Source organism: Portunus trituberculatus, chromosome 47, assembly GCF_017591435.1.
Source record: "Portunus trituberculatus isolate SZX2019 chromosome 47, ASM1759143v1, whole genome shotgun sequence".
NCBI lineage: Eukaryota > Metazoa > Arthropoda > Malacostraca > Decapoda > Portunidae > Portunus > Portunus trituberculatus.
The window spans coordinates 4,544,987-4,571,411 of NC_059301.1; the positions used below are offsets into that span (position 1 = coordinate 4,544,987).

General features: G+C 39.4%; 1 protein-coding gene across 3 annotated transcripts in view; it reads left to right on the plus strand.

The window, feature by feature from the left end:
* Window positions 1–26,425, plus strand: part of LOC123520514 (phosphatidylinositol 4-kinase type 2-beta-like) — a 43,097-nt gene that overhangs the window by 6,232 nt on the left and 10,440 nt on the right. For 2 of the 3 annotated variants that reach the window (XM_045282835.1, XM_045282836.1), the window contains exons 1-2: window positions 11,784–13,024; window positions 20,073–20,191. In XM_045282835.1, the coding sequence (XP_045138770.1) occupies window positions 12,940–13,024; window positions 20,073–20,191 (204 nt within the window). In that variant the 5' untranslated portion in view covers window positions 11,784–12,939. Of the gene's footprint in view, window positions 1–11,783; window positions 13,025–20,072; window positions 20,192–26,425 lie in introns of those variants that run through there. The other variant, XM_045282837.1, reaches the window with a different exon arrangement.

The window sequence follows — 26,425 nt, forward strand, 5'->3', positions numbered from 1 at the left end:
CTGGTTAACTCTTGCATTAGGAAGATGGACAGAATAGGGATGAGAGAAGTAGAGAGTCTTGTGCAGCTCAGCCGCAGGAGGCATGCAGTTGAAGTTCAGAAGAGCAGACAATCTCAATATTAGCGGTGAAGACATGATAAAGATGCAACACTTGAAGAGTTTGAGTTACAAGTAAGAGAAGCAGGCAGAGAGTTTCGGTTTACTAGTAGAAATGATGAAATATTAGATTTGACTTTTGTGATAGGAGGTTGGACATAATAGGGACGAGAGAAAGATTGGCGGGTATATGTGGCAGAAAGCCAGAACACTTAAAGATGGAGGATTCCGTGAGATAGAATATCTCGCGGTGAAAAGAGGCGGAAGAGTAAGTTAGAGGAGAGTAGTTAAGACGAAATGTTTTTGTATTCCACCGAATGTTTGAGCGTAACCCTTCCATCACTCCATATAAATATGTGACGAATCCCTATTCCATACATGGGCGGATAAGGACTCTGTACAGTCAGCAGCTAGGGGTATGGGAACTGGCAGAAAGGGTTCGGTTTTGCTAGATAAAACACCTTTGCAGGGTTTTAGATACCCCAGGCCAGACTAGGAATAATTTAAGCTGTAGCTCCGCTGTTGCACGCCATGTCGGCGAACTTGCTGTAGGTCAATAGTTCAACAGTTGAAGACTTGGGACGAAAAGTAACATGACAAAAAATGTACACAGAATAATAGAATAAAGATACCTATGTTGAGTCAGTCTTATAGTGAGTGATGAATGAATGTTTTAACATTGGTTGTTGTGAAAGAAACGTTTATAGTTTATTATGCGCTAAGTTTGAGTAAGTCTACCTCTGTTCATTGTTGTTCTTTATTATAAACTATTCAAGGTGTCTGTTTTGTTTGCGTAAGAAACTGCGAACTGTATAGTCGCAATACAGCGTGATAAGGTGTGAGTGGCTGGCTCCCAACTGGCGACGTTGCCTGTGGTTGGGAAGGGGGATTTTGGTATTCACTGAGCGTTATGGGCGGAGGCTCATACGACCCATAATGACGTCAATCCCTTACTTAGACAGGGAGTGTATGGAGTAATGTAAAAAGGTTAGAAAAATAATAATGATAATAATATCAATGATTATAATGAAATAATAGATATACAATAAAAAGACATGTAAGCGACATGACATAAGCGAAATAAGACTCATTTTCTGTTTGAAAATGTACTTTAGCTTTACTTAATTACTTATTATTAGTATATTTGCAGAATATATTTTGCAAATGTATCTTGTAAAATTTTGAGGTAATGCTCGGAAAGGCAGAGACCAGTGACTACCCTGCCCTGGAGTGAAAAGTTAACTGATTTAAGTTTCCCCACACGTTTTGTACCATTTCCCTGAGTCGTGCATGAGCGATCTGCTTTGAAGCACGCGCATCACGAGCCACGTGTTACTAAATGAATATTTGACAGTGCCTGAACACCTGAACACAGGACTAATAGGCCCTTACCATCCTGTTATTATGACCCATTCGCACAGATAGTGACAGAATGATGGTGAAGTTTAAAACGAAATGATGAGAAGGCGACACAATTGCAAGCTCAATATATTTCGAGTAACTTCCCAGAGCTCATTGGCGGGTGGATGGCAATTGGCCGTTGGAGGAAGGTCGAAGGTGTGCATGTCTGGCACAGGTGTGCTAAGATTCAATGGACGGCCCCAGTGTTGTGAAGAGGACAGAGAGCGTGGGCTTGTGTGTGAAAAGCTCACTGAAAAACAGATCCAGCGTGGTGCCTCCAGTCTAAGCACACTGTCCCCCTTCATTGCACAGGGATCCAACGTTGGTGGTGCAGGACCTAACTTTTCAAAGAGCCCTGACGATACTGCTGCTGCTATTGCTATTGCTGCTGCTGCTGCTGCTGCTGCTGCTGCTGCTGCTGCTGCTGCTGCTGCTGCTGCTGCTGCTGCTACTACTACTACTACTACTACTACTACTACTACTACTACTACTACTACTACTACTTTACTATTACTACTACCACCACAACGAGTACTAGTTAGGTGCAAGAATTAAGATTGGATCACTACTCTTTGATTGCGTGTGCATACAGTAAAATTTCGAGCGTTTCCCAGCTATAGTTTCTGATATGATTATTTTATCCGAAACCACATGATAAGTTAAGTACTGGCATGATTGCCTTTACAAGCGTTCACAGGAACAATACACATTTTCTATACATATTACGCAATGGTTTAATTGACTGCAGATGAAATTATGACCTCACTTCATTAAAGCAATTTCAGACTATTTGACCGAGCAGAACTTAAACTATAGGCAGTGAAAACATTGCACGGCTCTACCAGCACTCACTCTGTTATCAATAGTAGTTTTCGGAATCCTTCTCTAAACTTTCGTCACAACATTTCATCAAACCAGAGAAGCCGTGTCACTGTAGGTATTATCGTCGACACACACACACACACACACACACACACACACACACACACACACACACACACACACACACACACACACACACACACACACACACACACACACACACACCTCTCTCTCTCTCTCTCTCTCTCTCTCTCTCTCTCTCTCTCTCTCTCTCTCTCTCTCGAATGAGTGACAGCTGCTGGTTAATAAACTTTGCCTCATATTCTATTTTTTTTTTTTTTAGCTGCACAGCTGATTGCAGGTAATTGTTGCTTCAGATTATTATCAGCAAAACCTTTTGAGTGTGTTCTAGTGAAGCTTGGTAACTTCAACACGAATTTACAAAAATGTGTGAACTGAAGGTACAACAAAACTGTAGGAAAGCTAATTAAGCTTGAGTTAGTTAGAAATTAGTTTACCTTGTCACCAGTGTTGTATAAGTGCCAGCAGTGACACCACTGCGGACTGTTCCACAACTTTTTTGAGGAAAAAAATATTAATATTGAGGTCCATATATGAATCCAGGCTTTAGGGAGCCATTCACCCTCAGAAGAACCTAAAAGCTGAGAGAGAGAGAGAGAGAGAGAGAGAGAGAGAGAGAGAGAGAGAGAGAGAGAGAGAGAAAGCTTTTAAAACTGAAGATCGCTGAGAAAAGAAAATGAACAAAGTAGTCGGAAATTCCAGTAGAAGAATTGACAGTAGCCACTATATAGTCGTGCAAGGTCAAGACGTTGGCCTGAAGAGCCAGTGGAGCCAGCGACAGCTCACAGTCTGAGCGGTTAACAAATGGCAATGCAGCTAAGCTAATCTAAACTAAAAAAAAAAAGAAAATAAAATAAAGAAGAAAAGAAAGCATCAGGAAAGTGGTGTGGTGAATTAGGTACTAATAGGTAGTCACAAGCAGCGTTGTCAAGACTAGTATTTTGATAAAAAGCACATAAAAGCTACAAAGATTTGCTACAAGATACGTGCAGTTGTGACAACAATTGTTTAGAACAACTATATATATATATATATATATATATATATATATATATATATATATATATATATATATATAGGTTATATTCCATTACATTAGCTTAGATCTGCATGTCATTAGTTCTAGAATCCTTTTATCTATCCAGTGGTACAGAAAATGTGTGATGCGTCAAGCACAATTGTATATTCTTGGCCTCCCCAACCAATTAGATTATTACACTTTGGACTAAGCAAGTATTCGGCGTACTGTATAAGCTGATCCATTGAGCTTAATAAACAAGGTTCTCTGTTATTTTCCTTCAAGCTTCTTGATGTATTACCACTACTATCACTACCACCATTCCTTCTACTTCCCTCACTCCTTTATGGCCACGATCCTCACTCCTCCACGGCCTCCACACCTCCATGGGACCTCCTCACTAGTTCCGCCCATCGCATTTTCGTTTAATAGTACTCAATAAATTTCGAAAGTAATATAATTGAATGATATATAAACAAGTAAACGAGGAGCTTAGAAATTCTTGTATACAACTTTTATTATTATTATTATTATTATTATTATTATTATTATTATTATTATTATTATTATTATTAGCATTATCATTGTTATTATTATTATTATTATTATTATTATTATTATTATTATTATTATTATTATCATCATCCATTACTAGCACTTTTTTCCTGTACGCAAGTCACTGCACTGCGAAAACAGATAACAGAATCAGAAAGGAGTGTTCTGTATTATGAAGGCGTTATCTCTCGGGGAAAACATAGATAAGGGCGTTCATACGACAAAGCTGCAACTCAGAAACGTCAGCTGGCCGTAACTAGAGTTATTATCTTGAAAAAAAAAAAAGAGCGTAGTTCGCAAGGCCTTTTATCAGACATTATTATACACAAAACATGCTAGTTAACCCTAAACAGGTAGCGCTGGGTCCACTTAAATTCCTATCTCTTTTTACTCGTATTTGGCCTTATCTAATTCCACCCCGCAGCTACTTGTTGTTTCTCTGCTGAATGCAAAGTTTGGCTTATCATGAGGGACAAGAGCAACAGAAAATGTTTGTAATGAAGATCAGTTGAGAGCTCGGAGTATGAGCGTGATAAATACGTCTACTCCTGTTATACAAAGCTGGCACGTCACGCGAGGCGCCTCTCTGTTTACCAGTGTAGTGAAGTCGAGGCGCGGCCCTCAAGGCAGGAATGCTGACTGACGTCAACTATAATATAAAGGAGGCGACAGTGGGTTGACCTCGCAGAAATGAACTTTGGAAATTAAATATTGATATTACATTGCTGATAATAAAAAAAAAAATCATGTATATATATTTGATGCAATATGATAGTGTGATGTATGATGTATAGTATATATAGTATAGTGCTCTGTATAATAGCATATCCATATTACATCACTGATAGCTAGGTGATTTCATACAGGATGCGATATATGTAATCTCTCTCTCTCTCTCTCTCTCTCTCTCTCTCTCTCTCTCTCTCTCTACGTATTACAAATAAGGGGAAAATATCATGCATGTAACCAATCGAATGTTCCCAGAATTCCAGTGATATGCATGGCGTGTGAGCAGGGAAGCTGTATCAACATATACCGTGCGTCAGACAGGAGGCCTTGAGGCTGAGGGGCTTCCTTGCTCACGTGACATGATGACAGGCTGACAGTGCCTTGGTACTCTGCTCGCCTGTGTATGTTGCTCATCACCAATATCATTATGAACTCTCATACTCATTTGCATAGTCTCGCCATGTGACTTTTTAATTCAATAACAAAGGTGCAGAGTATATCTGACAGTTGGCCATGTGTTTATCCCGAACAAACGTATGGAAGAGGAGGATGAAGGTTAATTGGTGAAATGGCACACGCCCTTGACGGCCACTCCCTCCATCTTGATAGTTCAAACCTCGTGGGCGCCACGGACCCAGAACTTATATAGGTACTATACGGTGAAAGCTTTTACGGTTACCTAGCTTAATGCTGTGAAAGGTGTTCAGTGTTTTTCTGTAAATTATACTTAACTATCGGTCGTTTAGTACTACGACTATATAATATATTGAACGTTAGATATATATATATATATATATATATATATATATATATATATATATATATATATATATATATATATATATATATATAATATATATAGTCTGGACCAAAAATAAAATATGTTCAACATCAACAGTCTACCACACCATACCCGGCAAGTGGTACCGTATAGGTACGTACGTGCCCTTATCCCACCGTCCACCGATAACCCTACAGATAACAAACAGAGAAGTGAACGTAGCCCCTGTACTCAATACACCAACATAATCCTCCTAGTATTGCAATCACTGTATGGATGAATAAATTGCGACCTATAGCAGTAGCATATGATAAGTATCCTCGGACGTCAGGTTAGGGGGTTGGGGGATAATGGCCCAACAACCATATAAAAAATTATCTCAGTTTGTTCTTATAGTTGTCAACATGATGTGTGAGGTGTGTTGAGGGAACGGGCGTGGTGTAGCCTATTATTTATGTTAGCCTGTATTTTGATATGGTCTCATGATTGTGTTCAATATTTGAGCAGCATCTCTCTTTATTATATGCCTGACTATCGTGGTTTTCTAGTGGATATCCCTTGCACTGTATGTACGATATTTTCTAAGCCCTTCAGTGTTATTAATGATAAGGGTGTGATGTGGCCGCCGCTCTGATCACAACCCCGTGACTCATCTCTGGGTCACGAGCTCGTCCTTGTGTGCGACTGTGTGTGTCGGCTCAGCACGTCACTTTTTAAAAGATTATTGAACCCTTCTGACACGTATTATCTGTGTAGGCGATGCCCTATACCTCTGTTGCAGAACTGAGTGTAAATAGTTATTCTTAACATATTATATCATTCATAGTATTGACGGTTCATCCCCGCATGTTGTTCTGTACTCTGTTGGAGCACAGCAGGCCGTCCCTGGCAGTCATCTGTTTCGTGACGTCATTCGCAAAGTGTCATGGCGGGTTGTGCTGCAGTGTTTTGGTGTAGAATCGCCCCATTAACCCTTGAAAAATGATGTCTGTGATGTTCATGGAGTACTGAGTGGGTGTGCTGGATACAATTTTGGGAACCTATGCACTAAATGACGTCAGACGCGGAGGAAATTAGTCCTGTGGCGGCCGCGGCTGCTAGCTGCTATGTACTGTCGGCTGTTATGTACCGGCTAATATGTACCGCTGCTTTGGCTTGTAGCTATGTACCAAATAAGGCTGCTATGTACTGTACCAGATACCAAAGAGGAAGATAAAACATTTATTGTAAGAAAAAATAAATAGAATAAAAACACGCGATATAAAAGTAATGAAACTACATTAAAAGATAACACAAAAGCATAAACATATTAAAACTGCATACAATAATTAAAATTTGTCAACCAATAAGATTCAGCATACTGTACATTGATTTAATACAAGCTTAGTCCTCAGCATGTTCCAGCAATTCAGTGTACCAGTTTAGAAATTCTGATGTTGTTATGGATTTGTTCTTATATTTCATCCACAGGTCAATGAGGTTAATTTGCTTTTGGATAGCATGCTTCCCTTGGTATATATACATTTTCTTTTGTTTTACTAATTTTACAATCATAGGAATTCTACTAGATTCATCATGTAGAATACTAATTAAGAGGTACATGTTTATAGAATTGGTTTTTGCTACCCTGTTAATTGCATGGTGCCACATTTCTGCATTGTTATTAGTCCGAACAGGGTGCTTGTAAGAGCTTCAAGGATGTGGAGAATGCATCTCGTTCATGATCCATTTTTTTTTTTTTCATAGTAGGTAATGAGAGCTTGAAGTCGCTGATCAGAAAGTGGCTGGCTAGTGATACGGTGAAAAGCTGGCTCTATATGAGATGGGGGGGAAGTCTGGCAGTGCCGCATTTAGGTAAGTCACAATTTAGGCTTTCTATAATTATTTCGTTCATGTCATGCATACATTAAACGTCTATTTTGAATGGGTTTTATGGACAAAAATTTTGGAACGGATTAATGGTATTTCAATACATTCTTATGGGAAAAATTGATTCAGGGGATGAACAAATCGGGTGACGAACAGGATTTAGGAACGAATTATGGTCGTGAGCTGAGGTTTTACTGTAGTCTTTTTTTTCTTCTTGACATTAGGACAAGACACAATGGAACCTGTTTCATAATTCTATCCTTCTTTATAAAACTGTGCACACTTAAAAGTTGAACAAAAGGTACATAGCAGCCATGGATGGTACATAGCAGCCAGGGATGGTATACAGCAGCCGGTGGTGTATAGCAGCCAGTGGTACACATAGAGCCCTGTTACGGTGGTGTTCCATGTTGCAGTGAAAGAGTTAACTGTGCGCTTTGAATGGAATGTTTATCTGAATGGGCCACTAGCTGCATGTGCTAATGGGAGTAGGTGGGGTGATGCACTTTATTATGGGAATGACTTTTATGTGAATATCAAGCAGCAAATGGAGAGTACAGTAAAGTCCCGGGTTACGTTGGTCTCGAGTTACATCAAACTCGTAGTTACGTCAGTCCACTATAAGGCAATTTAAGATTAAAAAAATTGAAAATTTATAAATCGTAAAGTGCGGGATTTATTGTTATTGTTGGTGGTTACCCGCAACACCACCTGCCTCACGCTTGAATACAATAACACCCTGCCTCAGTTCCACCACACCATCGCCCCTGGCAAGAGTGTTATCCTACTTCTGCGTTTACTGACTCAAGTTCTTAGTATCTTGCTCAATGGCACCAAAGAGAAAACTTCTTAGTGACAGCAGTGATGTTAAGAAAAGGAAAACCATTATGCTACAAGAAAAAGAGGACATAATTAAAAGACATGAGAAGGGAGGCAGCAGCTGTGTGTGAGGGAGGGAAGAAGAAAATGGGAAGCCCGTTACCATGACAACGGGAGGTTGACGACCTTGAGGGCTCGCACACCCATCACAACAATAACAACTCCGAGCCTTCGCCTGGGCCACACGACACTGCACTTGCCTGCGCCTGTCTGCTGATCCCTATTGCCCTTTCCTATTGCATTTCCTGCCCCGCTGCCCACGCTTCTACTCTCACCGCACTGCACTACGCTCCCAGCTGTCCGCCCTGTGGGCGTCACAATATTCGACCTGCCCACCCTCCTGGCGGCCTCAGGCGTCCACCCCTCTCGGCAACCTGCAGTCCTTCGCGTTCGTGGCCCTAATCAACAACAAAAAGAAGCTTGTGTTTCATATTCTTACATAGTTGTAAATAATATAACAATATAACCTTTAACTTACCTGAATGACCATAAACAATGATTGGTTGAAAACTCGATAATATGCTTTGAAATGTACGGAAACTCGATTATGATAATATGCTTTGAAATGTACGGAAACTCGAGTTACGTACAAAATTGACTTATGTCATGTTTCAGGAACGTAACTCTGATGTAAACCGAGACCTTACTGTATACAACTTGTTACCTACTCATAATGTAGAAGTTAGAGTATGAATGATGGTTTATACTTGTGATTTTGAAGTGTATGGAATATTTAGATTATCTTCACAAATTCATCTTTCATTAGGCTGATGGTCATAATGTCATAAAGGAAGGCTGTATATGCTATGCTTGCCACTACTGATTTACTGTATTTGACGGCATATAGGACGCACTAGCATATAAGACGCATCCCCATTTTAGCAAGTCAGATTCGGGAAAAAAAAAATGTAGTGTATTTAAGCATATATTCTTGATAGCAGTCTCACAACACATTACAGGTATGCAAAGCATCACAACAGCAATAAACATTGAACACTAAAATAAAGCCTTTTTTCCGAAAAAAATAAATAAATAAAAATTTTTTTAAAGGAACACTAAAATAAAAGGAAGCTGGCACTACACTTGATCATAAACTTAAGAAACAGGGAAATACGGTACTTTAATCATCTTCAAAACCAGAAGAGTCATCATCATCAAAACCAGAAAATTCTTCATCATTTTCATCATTACTGCTTGAATCACTGTCTCTGAACCATCAAGGGCATTGCTAATGCCACACTTCTTAAGACTTCACATTGATTTCTGGCCTAATGTCATCCCAAGATTTCTTCACCCACTCACACACTTCAGCTATGGAAAGCCGTTCAATCATCCTGTGGGTGTGAGGTCATTATGTGGGTTGGTCATCCACTTGTTCCAATGTTCATGCATGTTTTTCTTAAATGGCTTGTTCACAGACGCATATAAAGGCTGCAATTGGCTTCTCAATCCACCAGGAATAACCGCTAAATGGGTTTTCATTTCTAACACCTTTTCTTTAATGGCTGCAGTTCTATGTGCTCTAAACTGATCCCAAACCAGAAGAGATGATTTTCTTAATAATCCATCAGGACGCCTTGACCACACATTTTGTAACCACAGTTTCATTCCATTTTTGTCCATCCGACCTTGTGGGTGGACGTGAACAAATACACCTCTTGGATTTTTATCTTTGGGCTGAGTTTTTCTTTTAAAAATCAAGAGAGGTGGCAGTTTTGTTCCATCAGCACAACATGCTAGAACTGCTGTATAGTGGGTTTTTTAATGGCCTTTAGTTTTTATTGTGACCGTTTTAGATCCTTTGACAGTCACAGTTCTGTTGGTACATCAAAAGTGAGTGGAACTTCGTCCATGTTCCCTATTTGACTCAGTTCAAAAGAAGTTTTCTTTCGTGCATTTATAATAAATCTATGAAATTCTGATATTTTACATTCATAATCAGCAGGCATTTTCTGTGCAATGGAGGTTTTAGTACGCAGTGATAAACCCTGCCGTTTCATAAACTTGTAACATCAACCTGTTCCTGCAAAATTTTGTATCCACTCGTTGTTCTGCTACTTTCCTGGCCTCTTGAATTATCATTTTAGTAGAAACACTTCTCCCTGAACTTCTCTCATTTATCACCCACGTTTATGTCAACCTCTAGTTCTGGCCAATGTGGAGCTGGACAACGAAGGTTATGGTTATCTTTCTTTGCACTCTTCAGTTGTTGTTCTTGCTGTCGCCAGACACGTATAATTTTTTCCGTAGGTGGTGGCCCAAAAGCCCTTGCTGCTGCTATATTCCCATTCTCCTTGGCATATTCTACAACTCTTAATTTGTAAGAAATCGTGTAGCTCAGTCTTTTCCCAGCTACTGCCATGATGATGGGGAGGGTGTTCCAATGTTATCAAAAAATCAAAACAATTCACACCCTTACCAGCAGTGATACCAAATCCCCAATTGTCACGAACAGTATATACGGTAAATGGAATAAGCATTGAATAGATTGGTAATAGATGTTATAGAATAGACATAAAATATATAGATGAATAAAAAGCAAGAAGGAAGAAAAATCTGGATGGAATAGACGTTAATTAGATGGATTATATTCTGTAGTTTTGTTTCTTGCCAACAGATGGCATGTAGAGGGGGGTTCTTCTGATCAGCTGATGCTTATAAACAAGACTCACGGCTTCATGGATTACAATAGATTGCTTTCATTTTTGCGATAATTTGTTTTTAAAGACTCGGTCATAATACGACAATGTTTTTAAAGTAACGGCAATAATACTGTTAATAATAATAATACAAGCAATAAAATAATGATGCGTGGAGTTAGGTTAGGTAGAAGCACTGATTGTAAGCTGGGTTAGTGTGTCTTAGGAGCCCATGGGAGGTCTCAACTTTGCGTATAAGACACAGGGTGATTTTATGAGCCAAAATTTTGGAAAAAAAGTGCGTCTTATATACCGCCAAATATGGTAACTTCATGTTTTATACAGGATTCCTGCGTAGATGAGATTTATTTATTTATTTGTTTTCATGTGCCAAAATCTTGTAGAAAAAACAAGGATACCCATTGGCAAAGTATCCTGTTCTCGATGCGAGTGCTGATGTTTTCCCGCGACAGTTGATTTTATTGTTATTGTTGCGGCACACCACTTGTATCACATTCCAGAGCTGACTGACTCCACAATGTAGGTAGAAGCAACTCACTGGCATTAATGTGGTAGTGGAGTGTAAGGCAAGAAGGATATGCAATGACTGTATACACAGCATAGGTTTATACAGGTTGTAAGATGAGTTTCTGCAAATACTGCTACAGGCTAAAGTACAAGTTATTCTAAGTAGAAAATGATCTATACACATGCATTTTGAGGCTTTGTTTAGTTGTGAGGTGTGATTCGAGTGTGCCGGGGTTACAGACACAATAGCCGTGCTCTTTTATGATGTAGATGTAGAAACACCATGTGAAAATATTTCACAGGTTTTACTGTAAGTGGGCATGGCATTTTCAATAGTTTTTTTTTTTTTTTTTTTTTTTTCCTCTGTAAAAATCATGCAATGCAATCCAAGGTATTCACTGTCATGGTCTTGTGAAACTTGCTAACAGCTGTGATGGAGATACCCTCGCTCCTTTCCTCTCCCTGCCTAGACAGGCAGTGCATCGTCTAGCGTATTGTTTTACTTATCGTTAATTACAGCTATGCTAACATAGTGTGATTTTTATCTGTAAATCACCTATCCATCAATAATACTCATCTCATTGCAGGATACTGTAATACCCTGAAAATTTGTACATAGATATGATTACTAAATAACTCATCATTTCACCAGTGGAGAAACATGTTTTTATTTTTACAAGTTTGGAAGTATTACAGTATCCCGTACTTAGACAAGTAGTATTAAGCATTGCACAATGTTAGCATTACTGTAATTAACAACAAATAAAATAATAGCATATATACATGATACCTTGCCTGTCTGGGTGGGATGAGGAAGCAAATTAGCTCTTTGTAAATTTCACATCAAGATCATGACAGTGAACACATAGGATTGTACTGCATGATTTTGACAAAGAAGAAGAAGAAAAAAAGAGGTTATTGAAAATGCCACACACTTGAATTACATCTCACAGTTACACAAAGCCTCAAGTTAATAAGTGTACTTTATTGAACTTTTTATGCTTTGAATAGCTTGTACTTTTGTCTTTAGTGTATTTGCAGAAACTCATATTACACACTGTACTTCCTCACCAGAGAACAGAGCACATTTATCTAGTTATCTTGTGTCTCACAGAACACTATAGGCACAAATTCTCCTGTCTGGCAAAGCATGAAGTCTTAAATGTGGTGCACTATTTCCACTCACGTGCTAGCCAGTCACTATAGGTGTCCACACTTATGCAGAGCACAGTCACTTGGACATAGATGCAGAACTCAGAAGGGTAGATATGGGTACCACAAACCTCAGCACAGCTGCCCAGAACAAGTACTTTGCACCCTCACATGCAAGAGATGAAGACAAGCACATAAGGACAAGACACATCTCCAAATTTAGTGGTAGAGCTGTAAATGAACACAGCAACATTCTCTCAATTGCACTTCCCATCAGATGGTAATGCTCAGCCACAGGATGTCCTTCTTCAGGTGTACCTCAGGTATCACAACAGACACCTTTCAGAGTTTCCACCAATCTCAGCAACTAGGAGATTCCACAGCCAGCTATGACATCTATCCTCTGTGGTCTTCCTCCAGGCCAGCATTCCTTCTGTCCTATACAGCATCTTGCGCAGGCCACCACATGTCCAGGTACTAGATTCCAGTCACCACGTACATTCATCATCATCTCTGGTCTGCTTGCCAGGGTGTCCATAACTGCTGTCTCAAGATACATGGGCACCAGACTTGTCTCACTGCTGTTGCTGCCTCCACTTTTTCTGCTTCACGTCTGCTTTCCTCTATGATTGGCTAACAACTCCAGTGCTCATTCTTCTAAACATTGTCGCCAACTGACACTCGCAGTTGCCTTCTGCTCCTCTCTTTGCCCCTGAAACAAAGTTTTTTGTGTTCCCACACACTGGCTCTTTATACATGTCTGGGGTAAGCAGGGATGAACAGGTATAAGCCTCACAGTAGCATCCCACTTAGCAACACCTCCGCTAGAACATTGTTATCGGACTCAATGATGCTACTGTACAAGAAATAGGTTCCTTAATAGTCAAGGTTTGTCTATGATTCATTACTGATTGCACGAATAAAGCTACATCATTATGTAGGCCTTTAACTTTTAATATCAGTTTGCAGCACAAGTCCACAATATCAAGAGTTGCATCACATACCACACACCACCATTTGTTTAATTCCTTAGCTATGGAAATGGAGCTTCATAGTACATAACTTATGATGATAAAGCTACATTTAATTCTTTAAGGTTTTCATGTTTATGACTGCGTACCATAATGAGTTGTTGACAACTTTTCTGCTTAAAGGAAAGTTCAGGAAGTGGCTTATATAATAAAAAAAGTTTTTGTTAGGTGGTGAATTTATGAAGCATGGTATTATATGTAGATTACTCAGTTGCTTTTCTTAACAGAGACTACATGCTACATATTATAAACAAATTATTATTATTATTGTTTTTTTTTATTTAAAAAAAAAAATGGCAAAGTCAATGGTGAACTAGGCTGTTTGGCTTATTAACAAGTGAGCCTTAAGGTGGAAATTCGTTAATTTGGTCAAAAAATTGTATTTACTTTCAAAATGTTGGAAACTTGCAGCCTTATTACAAAATCTACTTGGGTTCGTCTCTGGAGATTGGAAGCCATGGCTGAAGTTGCCAGGCACATAACGCACTGCTTACCTGGTAATGGCGGGTTTAAAGGGCCGGCCCTTTCAATACCCAAGCGTGCATACGCCCCTTTTTCTTCTAGTCTTTGTTTTGCTTGTATTTATTTTTTTTTTTTGAGCTGTTTTATTTATTTTTGCGTGATGTACGATAGTTTAGTATCAGGCAGTGAGGGTGAGGAAGACGCTACTCCCTCAGTACCAATCGATACAGCCTTAGGGAGTGCCCGTGCGTGCAGCCTACCTGTTGATCGTATTTTACACGTGTTGGGTTCCCAAATTGTGACAATGCCACGTGTAAGGCCATGATGTAACATGGCCTGAAACTATCTAAACAGCCACTACCAGCCTCCAAGCAGTTGTCAAGGGATTATGTAAGTACATATCTGAGTTTGGTACATATTGGAGTGAGTTATTTTTTTTTTTTTATACCATGTGGGCTTTTCACGGGAATTTATGGGCTAAAGGGATACTTTTAGGGTACCTCCTATCTTAAAGCCCACCTGCTAGGAAACCGTTGCCCCGAGTGAGGAAGCGAGTTATGTGGGGGTTTTGAAGATGTTCACAGAAAAATGCGTTTTTCTCGACTTTCAGTTTTTCAGCATATACTGTTGAATAACTTTTTCAGTAATTGGTCAATTTCAAAATTTTTGCAGCAAAATGATCAACAACCTCATCTTAACAAATGCTAGCATGATAATGCATGAACTCACTCAAATAAATTTACAACAGGCTTATAAACTCAAATTTTTGATGAAAAAAAAGGTAACAATTTGGCGTGTAATGAAATTGTTATAACATAGGTTATGTGTATGCCGATGCTAACATTTATTTGTTGTTATGTATATTATATGTGGTTAAGAGGAAATTGCCACACTGTTATTAGTTTTGATTTTATAATGGTATTTTGAATTATTTTCTTATCGCCGAAAAAATATTTATTGCAAAAAAACTACGCCACATTTGTGTACCAAATTAACACTGAAGACGTACACCATAAACGTACACCTTGTGTATAAATATTATTGAATTCGGTGGTACCTAAAAATAGCAATACAAAGAAGGGGAGTACCAATAAGCCATAGAGAAGTTGGAAAAACCGATATTGATATCGAGTTACAAAAGAGCAAGAAATGAATATGTGTTGATTCAAGAAAAGGATATAATTGATAAATTACCACCTTAAGACATGTGAACAACAACATCAAGAGTATGCAGTGAGGATCCCAGGAAATGGCAGAGGCTATGAATGGATGCTTTCGGAAGGTATTCACAAAGGAGACTGCTTTTGACAAACCACTGGTAATGGAACAGAAAGGGATTATGAAGGAGTTTCAAGTAACTGTGGAGGAGATCAAGAATATGATGGGGAGTTTAGAAGTGAGAAAAGCTGTGGGACCTGATGGGGTATCAGGATGGATTTTAAGAGAATGCAGGAGCAACTGGCAGAAAAAGTTTGTGAAGTAATTGATGCCTCATTAAGGGAAGGTGTAGTGCCCCAAGACTGGAAAAGAGCTAACATTGTCCCAATTTATAAATCAGGTAACAAGAGAGACCCATTGAACTATAGACCAGTGTCACTTACAAGTGTGGTAGCTAAGATGTGTGAGAGGGTGGTGAAGAATAGATGGACAGACTTCTTGGAGAAAAATGACATACTTTGTGAGTGTCAATTTGGTTTTAGAAAAGGGCGTTCATGCACGACAAACCTGATATGTTACTATTCGAGGGTGATAGATGTAATACAGGAAAGAGATGGTTGGGCTGATGGAATATATCTGGATTTAAAAAAGGCCTTTGATAAGGTACCACACCGGAGACTGATCTGGAAACTTGAAATGGTAGGAGGAGTGCATGGCAGTTTACTAAAATGGATGGAAGACTTTTGGTAGGAAGAGAAATGAGAACAATAATTAAGGACAGACCATCAGAATGGGGCTTGGTGGAGAGTGGAGTTCCACAGGGATCAGTGTTGGCACCAGTAATGTTTGCGGTCTACATAAATGACATGGTGGATGGGGTGTCCAGTTATGTGAGCCTATTTGCAGACGATGCAAAATTGTTAAGAAAAGTGAGATGTGACAAAGATTGCGAACTACTCCAGGAAGACTTGGACAGAATATGGAAATGGAGCTGTACATGGCAAATGGAGTTCAACACGACAAAATGCAAGAAATTAGAGTTTGGCAAGAGTGAAAGAAGAATCAGGAGTATGTACAAGATAGGAAATGAAGACATAAAACCAGTCATGAAGAAAAAGACCTTGGGGTGACAATTACCAATGACCTATCGCCAGAGAGACATATAAACAAAATAATTGGAGAAGTATTGAACTTATTGAGGAACATAAGAGTGGCGTTCGTATATTTAGATGAAGAAATGATGAAGAAAATAATTACTGCAATGATAAGACCAAGGCTTGAATATGCAACAATACAGTGGGCTCGAACTTAAAGAAACACATAAGGAAACTAGAGAAAGTACAGAGGGCTGCAACAAAAATGGTGCCTGACTTAAGAGATTTGACTTATGAAGACAGACTGAACAGAATGCAACTTCCGACCCTGGAAAACAGAAGAGAAAGGGGAGACCTGATAGCAATATACAGAGTGATGATTGGCATGGAAAAAATGGATAGGGAAGATCTGTGTATGTGGAATGAAAGAATGTCGAGAGGGCATGGGAAAAAACTAAAAATGGCCACTTATAGGAGAGATGTGAAAAAATATAGCTTCCCTCATAGAAGGGTGGAAGCATGGAATAGTTTAGACGTGGAAGTGGTCAACGCAAGGAATATTCATGATTTTAAGAAAAAGCTGGACATTAGTAGATATGGAGACGGGACAGTACGAGCATAGCTCTTTCCGTATGTTACAATTAGGTACACACACACACACACACACACACACACACACACACACACACACACACACACACACACACACACACACACACACACATATATTCGAAGCACAAGATCGCATAGTAAAAAGCTGAGAAAAGGAAGATGTCTGAGAGATGTTAAAGAATATAGTTTCCCACAAAGATGTATTGAGAAGTGGAACAGTTTAGATGAAGAAGTAGTGTCTGCAATGAGTGTGCACACTTTTAAAGTAAGATTGGATAATTGTAGATATGGAGACGGGGCCACACGAGCATAAAGCCCAGGCCCTGTAAAACTACAACTAGGTAAATACACACACACACACACACACACACACACACACACACACACACACACACACACACACACACACACACACACACCTCTTCCCCACCACCACGTTTCTCCTTTCTTCACCCGCACCTCTCTCTCTCTCTCTCTACAGAGAGAAGCTGCGTATTTAATTTACACACTGCGTAGTGTAGTGGTTAACACGCTCGACTCACAATCGAGAGGGCCCGGGTTTGAGTCTCGGGAAGCGGCGAGACAAATAGGCAAGCCTCTTTAATGTGTAGCCCCTGTTCACCTCTTCCCCACCACCACGTTTCTCCTTTCTTCACCCGCACCTCTCTCTCTCTCTCTCTCTCTCTACAGAGAGAAGCTGCATATTTAATTTACACACCGCGTAGTGTAGTGGTTAACACGCTCGACTCACAATCGAGAGGGCCCGGGTTTGAGTCTCGGGAAGCGGCGAGACAAATAGGCAAGCCTCTTTAATGTGTAGCCCCTGTTCACCTAGCAGTAAATAGGTACGGGATGTAACTCGTGGAGATGTGGCCTCACTTTCCCGGTGTGTGGAGTGTGTTGTGGTCTCAGTCGTACCCGAAGATCGGTCTGTGAGCTCTGAGCTCGCTCCATAATGGGGAAGACTGGCTGGGTGACCAGCAGGCAACCGTGGTGAATCACACACACACACACACACACACACACACACACACACACACACACACACACACACACACACACACACACACACACACACACACACACACACACACACACACACACACACTTACTAATATCTATGTATATATTATATATAAAATGAACCTTTAATATATACATAGATATTAGCATTACTATGCCAACACATGCTAGTTTAACCCATTAGCATGTGCACTCCCCCCACATACACACACACGGGTGGAGAAAGAAATGGAAAATGGAATTAATGCAAAAAAATGCAAAGTGATGGAATTAGGAAAAAACAATATAAGACAGACACTATGGCAAGGGTAGTAATTCATAAAACAAAAGAAGAGAAAGACCTGGGTATTACAATAAATGGCAATTTATCACCGGAAAAACATGTCAATAACATAGTTGGGGAATCATATGAGTCACTAAGAAAAATAAAATGTGTAATTACTTATATAGATGAAGAGATGAAGAAATTAATATTATACATTATTCGACCTAAACTAGAATATACTGCACTAATATGGCCACCATATAATAAGAATGATATAAGGAGGATAGAAAGGATTCAAAGAGCTGCAACCAAAATGCTTCCAAGTTTGTGAGACTGAACATATGAGGACAGATTAAAGATATTGCAACAGAGGAGAGAGAGACCTAATTGCCATATACAGGGCATGGAAGGGGATGGACACAGTCAACAAAGAAGACCTATTTATGTGGGACTCTTAAGAAATACAAGGGGACACAGCATGAAAATGAAAAACCCATGTGTTGAAGAGACATTAAGAAATATAGTTTTCCAAACAGAAGCATAGAAATATGGAACAAGTTGGATGAAGCAGTAGTTCAAGCAAGAAATGCTCATGGCTAAACTGGATGACTATAGGTATGGAGACAAGACAGCACGAGCATAGCTCTTTCCTGTAAAACAACTAGGTAAACACACACACACACACACACACACACACACACACACACACACACACACACACACACATAAGGAAGCTGCAGAGACTACAAAAAATGGCTACAAGATTGGTTCCAGAATTTGAAGGGATGACATATAAGGAGAGACTAAAGGCTATGGATCTACCAACCCTGGAACAGAGAAGGAAGAGAGGGGATCTGATACAAGTTTATAAATTGATCAACGGAATGGACCAAGTGGATAATGAGAATCTGATCCTGAGAAAAGAATATGACATTCGAAGCATAAGATCGTATAGTAAAAAGCTGAGGAAGGGAAGATGTCTAAGAGATATTAAAAATATAATTTCCTGCAAAGATGTGTTGAAACTTGGAACAGTTTGAGTGAAGAAGTTGTGTCAGCAACGAGTGCATAGTTTTAAAGAAAAATTGGATAAGTGTAGATATGGAGACGGGGCCACACGAGCATAAAGCCCAGGCCCTGTAAAACTACAACTAGGTAAATACAGTGCGAATTTAAGGACGGAAATTGAATACAGACATAAGGAAGGATTGTCACGGAGAGAGAGAGAGAGAGAGAGAGTGAGTGAGTGAGTGAGTGAGTGAGTGAGTGAGTGAGTGAGTGAGTGGAGGTGAGGGAGGAAGGGAGAGCAATAAATGAGAGATGGGTCAGGTCACACTCTTGGTCATTTAAATTGTGGGTGAAACGTAGCAGCAGTGGAAGGCCTGCTATTCCCTAAGGAGACACGCCAAAAAACCGCATTTAGATTTGGAAGACTATAGTACATATATCAAAGGACTTAATGTAGCAACCAACTTTTTTTTTGGCCTATAGCATCTTTAGGTAACTTGAAGAGTATTGGAAGTGCTGTTAAGCTTCCTCCCACTAGTAGTGCAGGCAATTTTATTTATAGTGGTACCCATGTTAGGGCCCATATCACCACTCAGGTGCATCTTTGGTATAACCACCTAGAAGCTGGGTATCATGGTGACATGTAGATAGCTTTAAACCACTCGACAAATAGCAAAGTTTCAAGGTCATACTTGGTGGAATTCGAACCTACGCATGGATGTCTTCCTGATTCCACACTCACCACCTTATCCACTATGCCACCACCTCCTTAACCATAGGATCAGATTAGTATAAATGAGAGAAATAATTTTTTTTTTCAGTAAGATTAATTTTGTGTAATAAAGCCTCCTTTCCTTTTCTTTCTTCAGATGACCCTCACTTCACAGACTTAGTAAGGCAAGCTGAGACATCCATAGAGACTGGGATTTACCCAGAGAGGATATACCAAGGATCCAGTGGAAGCTACTTTGTTAAAAACAGCACTGGGGTAAGTTGAGGGATGCCTTCAAATATACAGATACATATATGTACTTTTGACAATTAAAGATGCTGTGAAAACGAGAACAAACTGTAGGAAGGACATATGTGACAGAAAAGGATAAGAAAAGAATGAGAGTATGAAAGCATCTAAGGACAGAGGTGAGGAATCCTATCATTGCCATCCCCATAAGAGAATATTGGAAGTGGATATTAGATGCATGGCTGATAGATAATGCATGTACAGTGGCCGCAAAAAAAGTATACCACTGAATTTTGGTTAGTAAAACTATACAATACAAAATAGGGCTGTTTTATTTAGAATTTTATCTTATAATTAGTATTTGGACATATTCTCCTTGTACTTCAGAACATTCAGGATCCTCCTGGACATGGAAGCAGCAATGCTGGGGAAGTAGGAGGCATCGAACTAGATCCATATCTTTTTCAGCTCCTCTGTCAGGTTCTTGAAGCTGCTGGGAAACAAATTCTCTAGTTTGGTCTTCATTACTTGCTGGGCATTTTTTGATGGGGTTGAGGTCTGGGGAATTGCCTTTCCAGTTGAGAACATTTATTTGTTTTCACCATGAACTCCTTGACAGCCTTGGTCTTATGTGCTGGTGCTAAGTTGTGCATAAAATATTCTGCTCCAAAATGTCAGCATGTGCTCCTCCTCCAAGACCTCAATATAATTAGTTGTCTTCATCGTCACTTTCTTGGAAAGAAAGTAGAGTCCAACAGAGTCCTATGACCAGTGAATGCTCCCCACGCCATAAGACACTGGCTGTTTGACCATTTTGACAGTGTAGTGAGGGTCATAACGGGACACGTTACTGGGTCTTACTCACAACCTTGTAGTCGCCCCTGGCCAGCTAGAATGTGCTTTAATCGTTGAACATTGCTATCTGCCAGTCTGCTAATGTCCACTCTTTGTATTTCTGCCAGAAATCCAGATGTCGCTTCTTCATAGCCTCTGTCAGAAGCGGTTTCTTGGCAGCCAGGTGTGCTGGCAATTTTAAGTCCTTCTGAAGGCAATGTTGAATAGTTCACGCTGAGACGTTCTGCAGGAAGTTGAAGTGTTTCTCTTTCAGGCTGATGGCTGTAATCATAGGGTCTTCCTTCACCTGTCTTGCCAGGACCTTGCCTGTGCACAGTGACATCATCATCGGAGCCCCAGAGCCTCGTTTTCTGGCTGGTACTGCACTAAGACGGAGGTTCTTTACTGCGGTTTTTAGCTTGTAAATACTCCTCCTTGTTACCTTTTAATTCTGCCGCTATGCGTATGACACCAGCCTTCAACTAGGAGGGCAAAGGCCCAAGTTTTATCTTGAAGAGACAGCTGTGCATAACCCATAATAATGAATGTGGGGTGTCTGGTAGCATGTCTAAGTTGGTGCAAGTAGCAAATAGAGGCACTCAGAAGCAGTGTAACAAAAATCCTCTCTGTAGAAGTGCAGGAGGTGCACTAAAGCCTGGTGTGGCAAAGAACAATGAATAGAGGTCGATTCTAGCTGACCAACATCATCACTCGCTCCACCCTCTCTGCTGGTGGCGGGAACGCAAATAAAACTCTACACGGATATTCACGTGTGTACTTTTTTTTATTGCGGTGAAAATGTATACTTTTTTTTTGCAGCCACTGTATTTTGATGTAGGTTCAGAATTGAAACAGTTGCTCTGATGTATTCTACCCTGATATCTAACATGTGAAGAAATGTTCCATTAGTGTTAGATTGTATAATTTGAATGGAAGTTGAACTTAAAAACAATCAATGCTGACATTTTGATGTTGAATATTATTTTCAGGTTTGATTTTGTTTGGCATTGAAAGCAACAAAGCAGGATGACATGGGGAATGTGTGTATTAAAGATAAAACACCATGAAAAAGTTTGTTTTAGGTAAACCCACTATTTAACTTGGGTTTGTTCAGTTTGCCTATGTGTGCATAATATCAGTATATACAGTGGAGACTCAATACTCGAATGTCTTAATAGTCCAACTTTTCAATACTCAAACACAAAAGTTTGATTTAATATTAAAAAAATACCTGATGTCGAACATCCACATGTGATTGTAAACAAAGGCTCCATGATCTCCCCCTCCCCCACCTGTCAGTTGTGCTGCCGCAGTCATCAGAATGACATTCTCATACGCTCTGTCTGTAGTTTTTCATTTATAAACTTGCATAAACACCAAAGGCTTATTAGTGGTAAGAAATATCTGGTAATCGAACGGCTGCACACATGGTTATAAACAAAGCTCTGTCTTCTCTCTAGCCACAGCCACCATTGTTTCATTCTGATACTAGATTTACCAGCAATACCGGTAAAACGGTATATGGTATACCATATACCAGTGCACATCCCTAGACCTGCCGCAGCCGTGAAAAAAAATTTCTTCTGCATTCTGTAGTTTTCCATTTACAAACTTTTTATGGCACCGAAGAGACTTATTTGTGGTGAAAATAAGGAATCTAGTGAGACTGCAAGCGTTAGTGAACAATAGCCCTACTCTAGCAGGTTCACAGGAATCACACAAGGAGAAAAGTTACAAAGACGTTTTCATGGATGGTGACTTGTCTTCCAACAACCTCCCTCTTCCTCCCCATCCTTTTCTCCCCTCCTCTTTTGTTATCCATCACCAGCCTTCACTTATGGTATGTACAAGTCAAATTATAAAAAAAGATTACATTGAATTTTTTATAAACTTGAGATCTTGCAAAAATTAGAATGAATTAATTGATTTATAGGCATCGATTGTCAAACTTTGATACTCGAACAGCCATTTGGAACGAATTAAGTTCAAGTATTGAGTCTCCATTGTATTTCATACACACACACACACACATATACAGTAAGTCCTCGTTTTACACTAGTTTAGTATACGATAAATTCGCAGATACGATAATTGACAATTACTACCATTTTTTCAATTTATCAAAAAAAAAAAAAAAAAAAATCACACTTACGATATTTGAAATTCCTGCCGCCTGTGATTGTGGCACTGCACTGCGACCAAGTCGGACCAACAACAAACCAGTCACTTTCGCACCACCACGACGAATAACTGAAACTGTGCTCGGTGATTTACTTGCATTATTCTCTGCATTTAAGACCAATTCCTGTTCAAAATGTCACCGAAACGTAATTTGGATCTTGGTGAAGAAGTGGGTAAGGTTAAATGAGCCAGGAAAAGTTTAATGTTGGAAACGAAGCTTGATATAGTCAAGAGAAAAGAACTTGGGGAAGGCTCGTCAGCTATAAGCCGTTCCCTGAATTTACCACAGTTGCTACTGTTTTGAGGAATGCTTCAAGTGTTAAGGAGGCAGCAGCTAATGCTTCAAGCCTGCAGGTAAAATTGCTGACAAAATATCGGGAACCCATTATGGATCGGATGGAGGGTTTACTTAAAATTTGGATAGACAGCCAAACACGCCAGCATGCCCCACTCGTTGAGCCTCATTTCAGAAAAGGCCCTGTCTATTATTGAAACCTTGAAGGTTGAGATGGATGTTTGTTTACTTTTTTCAATTGACTTTCATATTGAGCTGGAATGTATTCCTATCTAATACATGTTAAAACGGGTTCGGTTTACACTAATTTCGGTTTACAATAGTTTTTTGAGGAACGCATTTCTAGTGTAAAACGAGGATTTACTGTACACGCTTTTTATAAGTACAGGCAACTCCCGCTTAACGAACAGGTTATGTTCCTAAAAAAAATGTTTGTTGTTGAATTTTCATTAAGCGAACCAATTATAACAAGTTTGACCCCTGACTTGAACTTCCATTGAGAGTAAACAAAGGGAGAATGCATCATAGTACAGTAAAAGGTTTAATGAAAATAAAAATTTTGAAGTTAAACACTTAAGCAGTTTGATTTAAGACTAAGTCATTATAATGTACAGGCAACCCCCACTTAATGAAATTTTGCCACAACAAATGTTTCCTTTTACTACCATCTTCTCGTTTAGCGAACACCAAACTCGCTTTAACAAAATTAATTTTATCCAGGTAATTTTTTCCAAGTTTGAAAGTCCCGTGCCATATCATGCAAGCCGACAGGCTTTTGAATACACCAGCACCTCTCTTAGACAACACGTGGACTCCTAGTTCAAAACAATAACAGCGTCAGCAGCAACTTGTCTTCCCTCACTCAACATGCCACCAAAACGACCTGCTATGTTGCCTAGTGTTGTTACAAAGACCAGGAAGTCTCTTACTCTCGAAGTGAAGCTGGATATTATTCACAAACACGAGGCGAGAAAACTAATAGCATTGCTTGCCACCATCTTGACTCCATCTACTGTCTCTACTATTTTCAAGTCAGCAGACTCTATTAAGAAGACTGGTGAGACCATATCTTCCTTTGCAAGCTAAAAGAACTACCTGAACTCGTGACTCTGCAATGGATAAAATGGAAAACCTTGTGGAAATGTAGTACAGTACATAAGTTTTGTATGCGGTACAATGATGCCCCCTTTGTTTACATTCCACAGGTTGCTGGTTAGTGTCTTTCCTGTTTCACTCTCCCTCCCTTCATAAATTTAAGATCATCAATATTATAAAGTTACGTACATACATACATTAGTGTACATCATAATGACTTAAATTAAACTGCCTAAATGTTTAACTTCATAATTTTTACTTTCATTAAACCTTTTACTGTACTATGATGCACTCTCGCTTTGTTTACTCTCAATGGAAGTTCAAGTCAGGGGTTAAACTTGTTATAATGGGTTCACTTAACGAACATTTTTTAGGAACGTAACCCGTTCGTTAAGCGGGGGTTGCCTGTACACTAATGTATGTATGTAAGTAACTTTATAATGTAGATGATCTTAAATTTATGAAGGGAGGGAGAATGGAGCGGGAAACACGTTAACCGGCAACCTGTGGAATGTAAACAAAGGACGCATCATTGTACCGCATACAAGACTTGTGTACCACATTTCCACAAGGTTTTCAATTTTATCCATTGCAGAGTCACGAGTTTGGGTAGTTCTTTTAGCTTGCAAGGAAGATACGGTCTCTCCAGCCTTCTTAATAGAGTCTGCTAACTTGAAAATAGTAGAGACAGTAGATGGAGTCAAGCCATGGTGGTAAGCAATGCTAGTAGTTTTCTTGCCTCTCTCATGTCTATGAATAATATCCAGCTTCATTTCAAAAGTAAGAGACTTCCTGGTCTTCTTAGCAATGCTAGGTGACGGGGCTTTCAAACTTGGAAAAAATTATGTGGATAAAATTTCATTAAAGTGAGTTTTGTGTTCGTTATTCGAGCAGATGGTAGTAAAAGGAAACGTTCGTTGTAGCAAAATTTTGTTGTGTGAACGTTTGTTAATCGGGGGTTGCCTGTATATAAATGGAAAAGACAGAGAGCATCACTAAGTTAGTTCATGAAAATAGGATACTGTATATGAAACACCAGAAGAAATGGGTGAACTTATGAATGAGAACTTTAGATCAGTATTTTATGAAGAGGGAGAGTTCATAGAGCCAACCAAGCAGCCAAGCAACACAGGAAGTATTAAGAGACGTCGTGGTAGAAAAAAAAAAATTAGAGAATTACTAGAAAAGGTGGATGTACACTTAGAGAATATAGAGACCTTATGGTAGAACCAGTTTGGGACGTAATCAATAACTCTCTAACGGAAGAGAAGGTACCAAAGGAGTGGAAGAGAGCAAATGAGGGGTGCTATGTAAGTAGTGCCCAACAAGCCAAAAACAAAAAATGCCAGAAAATGAGGTCTAAGTTCTGCAATATTTAAATCATTGTAACTGTTAATTTTTTAGCTATCACATTCATTTATGTCTCAAAATGAAGCTTAGAGTGTGTTTTTTTGGTTAGTAGGTTAAGACAGTAATGTTAGGATTAAGTTTGTTCAGGTTAGGTTATTTTTTTTTTATTTGTCATTTCAAAACTTCAACCTCATTTTCTGGTATACTTTTGGTTCATTATTTTTAAAAACAGGCAAGTATTGAGTGAATACAACAGTTTCGGATAGAGGGATCAATATTAGATTTGAAACTGCGATAAAATGCAATAATCCATGGTAAAATAGCGCAAAATTCAGGAGTGACTGTGTTGATGTACAGGAACGTGGGAACTGAAACAATAACAAACATGGCTGGCTGTGATTGGCTGAGAGGTTGGTAATGGCGTCACCCTTGTGCTGCCACTCGCGTACAGGATGTTCAGCCCTTCTTACACACCTCGGCGGCTTCAGTGGAAGAAGGGAACCGAG